Here is a 4,437-nt window from a genome sequence, read left to right as displayed (position 1 = left end):
GAGTTCTTGAACCTCGCGCGACTGGCTTTCCGAACTGGTCTTTCTCTCCTTTCGCCCACCAGCGGTATAGTATGACGACCATTTTGTGGACAAGCCTTTGCGGCCACATGACCAGCTAACGACGGCTTACTGAGCTTATCCTTGTTTTTCATTAGGTTCAATGCCCTATTTAGAGTGTTGTCCCAAGCACGGGAGCTCTGAGACGACCCCACACTACTGCTTTCAGTCTCCTGCGAAAGGAATGTGAACCATTTAGAAATTTGGCTTCATTAATTAGAATGCAACCATATGGAGCTAATTATGCGGGGGTGTATTCCTTACCAGAACAAGCTCAAGCGCCCTGGTCTTCGGATCCGTGGTAAGCTCCTTTGTTACCGGGTCCTCCTTGTACCGGGCCCTGACAAAGTTCTTGGTCTGTTTGTCACGGTATTTCTCGAAGCGGGGCGGTAGGCCTTGCTCGGCACGCTCCGCGTCATCCTTGTCCCATATAGGCTCCGCCACTCTGTAACCGCCAGGACCGAGTTGGTGGACCCCTAAGTTCAACTGCCGCATTTCTTTCCCCCACTGACTTGATTCGTAGGTTGCACTGCTCTCGCACTTGATCTCGAACTCCTTGTAGTCATCTTTGCTGATCGAAGGATTTTTCGCCTTGATCTTCTCATAACTATCACCTTTTTCAATCATTGCCTTCACCGTGCTTCTCCAAGTAGACAGGGCCGTGGTCATCCTCGTGAGGGCGGCACTGTTCACTTTATTCCCTGAGAGGCGTGTGTTTGGAAAGTCATTGGGGAACTTGTATCATTCATGCAGCTTCGTGAAGAGGAGGCTGTGCAAATTCCCTCGGTCCTTATGCCTTAGGTTCTTGGGAGAAGGTGCTCCGGAGAATGCACCTGAGCTCAACCGAGTACCCCTTGACTAATTCTTTGGGCGCCGTTGGATGCCCGTCGGAGTTCACTTTAGTAAATTCCTCCTTGACGGTGCCGAGCACGTTCGGGCGTCGGTCCTTCTGTTGCCTCTTCGGTTGGCTGCCATCTGTGCGTGCGCCTCCATCATCACTGGTGGCATCCTCAGCGGCACCATCAGTGGTGTCATCCCCGACGCCACTAGGGGTTGTGTAGTCAGGATCGGTGTCTTCCGCGGCGTCCTCATAGCGGTGAGGTTGTTCCTCCATCTCCTGGGACAGCTCCTAGAATGGCTTGCCGCCCGAAGCGCCGGCCTCATCGTTGTGGGCCATGTTTTGCTCTAAATAGGAAAAAAGTTTGGTCAAAAAGTTGGTTATTGTCAAGGAACAAGATCATGGTCTCATCATTTAGGGTTTGTCGACACCGAGGCATCCTAAAAGCTAAGCTTTTATCATTTAGGGTTTGTCGATGCCGAGGCACCCTAAAAGCCTAAGCGTACATCATTTAGGTTCTCATCGACACCGAGGCACCCTAAAAGCCAAGGTTTTATCATTTAGGGTTTATCGATGCCGGGGCACCCTAGGTTGACTGATATATATGGGTATCTTCTTATAATATACCCTATCAAGAAAAGGGAAGGAGAACTCTAAGTTGGGCCTAATCACTTGGCTCTATTGCCACCTATGGTTTAATGCAGCAAGAATGGCGGGGCAGTTGATCCTACTTAATTAAGTACTAAGATACCCCGGCCCATGCGTTAGTCGCAAGTACCCCATATGTCCTATTTTTTTAGCAAAGTCATGCTAAAATTCACGGAAAATTTCAGCATGGCCTTTGCTGAAAATAGGACATATGGAGTACCCGAATTTGCCGGAACAGAAGTTAATTGGCATTCCGGCAAACTCAAGGGCCTCTCGGGGTACCTGCAAAATCATTATCCCCGCGTAATGAAGTCGCCAATGGGTCATTTCAGAAGATCACAGTAGCATCATCACAAGTACAACATCATCACAAGTACAACAGCAGCAGTAGTGAATACATGCATAACAGTAGTAGCAATAGGTTTATTCTTCTTCTTCATAAACATTAATTGGTGCGGGTGACTCTACCTACCCTCTAATGACTCACTCAACTTAACAGGACAACCCACAAGCATTGTTTTGATTCCAACAGCTGCTGTAAAATACATCCAGCAAAGGTGCTCTAAAATCAGAAATACTACCCCCCAAATCTTTAGCTCAATTTTGAAAATACATGGTCTTCTAGTTACAATACTACCCCCCAACAGTTAAGATCCCAGGTGAGTAACACACTTTGGTCTTCTAGTTACAAAACAAAACAGACATAATTCTAGATGCCATAATCTGATCAAAATTTCAAACCACATACTTACTTTCAACTACAAACAAAACTGACTTGCTGTTAATGAACAGTGGCTAAAGATATATAAAACTCCATTGCAAATGTGCCATGTTAATAAAACAACTCATGGAAGTAAACTACTAGCAGGCTCAAAAGTCAGTAAACTGAAGATTGACCTTCCAAAGGTCTAAGTATGGCTGTGCGGTCAGGTTACTACTAGCAGCAACATGGAAGTAGACTTGATGACCACGTTTGCCAGGAACAAATATGTAAGAAAGGAGCAAGTGCATCTACTTATTGGAACAAGCCTGACAGTGGGAAAGCTATGAACTTATAATGACCGCGTTCAGATGAGTGCCATTCTGGAAACTTGGATGAGTGGTTTTCCATGGTTTTTGAATGAAAACATTATGACAACTTGCGAACACAGGACCATGTGATTATCATGGCAGTCCACTATATATTTTTATGACAAAATACATCATTATCAAGGCACATTATGGCCATTTTCTTACATGATGCTAACTTTGCCTAACTGAATTTTTTGACAGTAGCTCCTCACTATCTATCGCCTGCAACACTTTTTACGCTAACAGCACAAGTTTGTGCCATTGGAGCAAATAAGCAGGAACCAACATATGTAAGGTTTCAAAAAGACTCATCATCAGTATATATAAGCAGGATGTCTGTAAACAAACGAACACTAAGAGCAGAATGTTCTTGCAACAAACATTATTGTGTGACATCGAAAGGCATCACTCTGCTTAATGGGAAGGCTGACTTAAGTGGCAAGATGATACAATTTGTGTAACATAACAATATATGCATGTGTAGCTAGATGACCATACATACAAAGAAAGTATGTAAAAAATTTAAAGTGTACAACCAAGAATGGACTAGTGCTCTCTGAATTGTTCAGCAGAGTCGCCAAACAAAATTTAATAACTCTGAAACCCTAAAAATCGATGGTGATGTTGAATCATGTAAAACACCATCAGGCTTTAGCACTGCGCATGTCCAAATCAGATTATGAAATATATGTGACACCAGACATGAATGATCACCACTGCACTCCGCATCCTAGCTATAACATGGCACACCAAGCAAAATCTGCAAAAAAAAACTACCACCAAAGATGAAGCAGCCGAACGAGAATCCAGCATCCAATCAATTCACAACACAATCATATACGCCCTATCTAGACAGGCGTAGAGCGCACGGGTGTGACCTTGTTCTTGCCCAGGGTCCACTGATTGACTGACCCCAAAATAGAGATCTTGTTCTTGCTCAAAGCAGAACACTTCACCAGGAGCCATGGTGCATCACACACATATCCTACCGTCCGGAGATCTCGGTTCTCACGGGAAGTAAGGAAGGAGGCAAGCAAGAAGAAGAGATCCGGCAGAGGGAGGGGGAAGGTTACCCTGAGGCGCTTGGAGAGGACGGAGGGCGTGATCTGCTTGTACTTGTGCACCTTGGTGAGCAGCTTGTCGTAGGTGGCCTGGTCGAAGAGCACCGCCTTGTTCACCTTCTCCTTTTTCTTGCCCTTGCTCCACTTCTTCTTCTTCTGCTTGCCGTCGCCAGACTTGGCCGGCTTCGACGACGCCGTTAGGGCCTTCTCCTTCTTCGGTGCCTGCGAGCGAGACAAGAGATGGGGCGTTAGTGCCTGCTTGTTAAAGGGAAGGCTGTCGGTGACGGCAATGGGGGACAGGGCAGGGGCTGATTGGGGACGGCATCGGTGACGACGAGGTCCGGGCAGGGCTGAGGTAGAGGCAGCGCGCGCGGGTTAGGGCAGGGGCCGACGCAGGGAGGCTGTCGGCGACGGCGAGGTCGCGGAGGCGTCGGCGATACCAGAGCTGCAGTGGTGGGGGCGCGGGGGCGGCGGCGCACGTAGGGGCGATGGCGGCGTGGGTCGGGGCAGCGGGGGGAAGTGGATCTGGCGAGAGGGAGGGTCGAAGGGGTCGGGCGAATTAGAGCTAGGGAGAATATTACTAATGGCGCACCCCCTAGCGGTGCGCCATTAGTATGTTTTTTATAGCAATGGCGCACACACGAGCGGTGCGCCATTAGAAATCTTTTTTTAGATAGCAATGGCGCACCACCCGAGCGGTGCGCCATTGGTATGTTTGTTTGGTAGCAATGGCGCACCCACGATCGGTGCGCCATTAGAAAT

At 47.7% G+C, this 4,437-nt stretch overlaps 1 protein-coding gene across 1 annotated transcript; it reads right to left on the bottom strand.

Moving 5' to 3' along the window:
- Positions 1 to 3,265: 3,265 nt before the first annotated feature.
- LOC119279685 (40S ribosomal protein S25-4-like) lies at positions 3,266 to 4,000 on the bottom strand. The gene is made up of 3 exons (XM_037560844.1): positions 3,974 to 4,000; positions 3,688 to 3,897; positions 3,266 to 3,271 (listed from the first exon to the last, which is right to left on the bottom strand). The coding sequence occupies exons 1-3, from the start codon at positions 3,998 to 4,000 to the stop codon at positions 3,266 to 3,268; spliced, it is 243 nt and encodes an 80-aa protein (XP_037416741.1).
- Between the last annotated feature and the right edge of the window lie 437 nt (positions 4,001 to 4,437).

Source organism: Triticum dicoccoides, chromosome 3B, assembly GCF_002162155.2.
Source record: "Triticum dicoccoides isolate Atlit2015 ecotype Zavitan chromosome 3B, WEW_v2.0, whole genome shotgun sequence".
In the NCBI taxonomy this organism is placed as follows: domain Eukaryota; kingdom Viridiplantae; phylum Streptophyta; class Magnoliopsida; order Poales; family Poaceae; genus Triticum; species Triticum dicoccoides.
Note: the sequence above shows the minus strand (reverse complement) of the source record. Positions and strands in the feature narration are given on the sequence as shown.

Bases quoted from the DNA above. Each gene is read 5' to 3' on its own strand.
- LOC119279685 (XM_037560844.1), bottom strand. From the start codon at position 4,000: ATGCCGTCCCCAATCAGCCCCTGCCCT. The intron at 3,898-3,973 runs GTCCCCCATTGC...TCTCGCTCGCAG, and splicing joins CCCCAATCAGCCCCTGCCCT to GCACCGAAGAAGGAGAAGGC.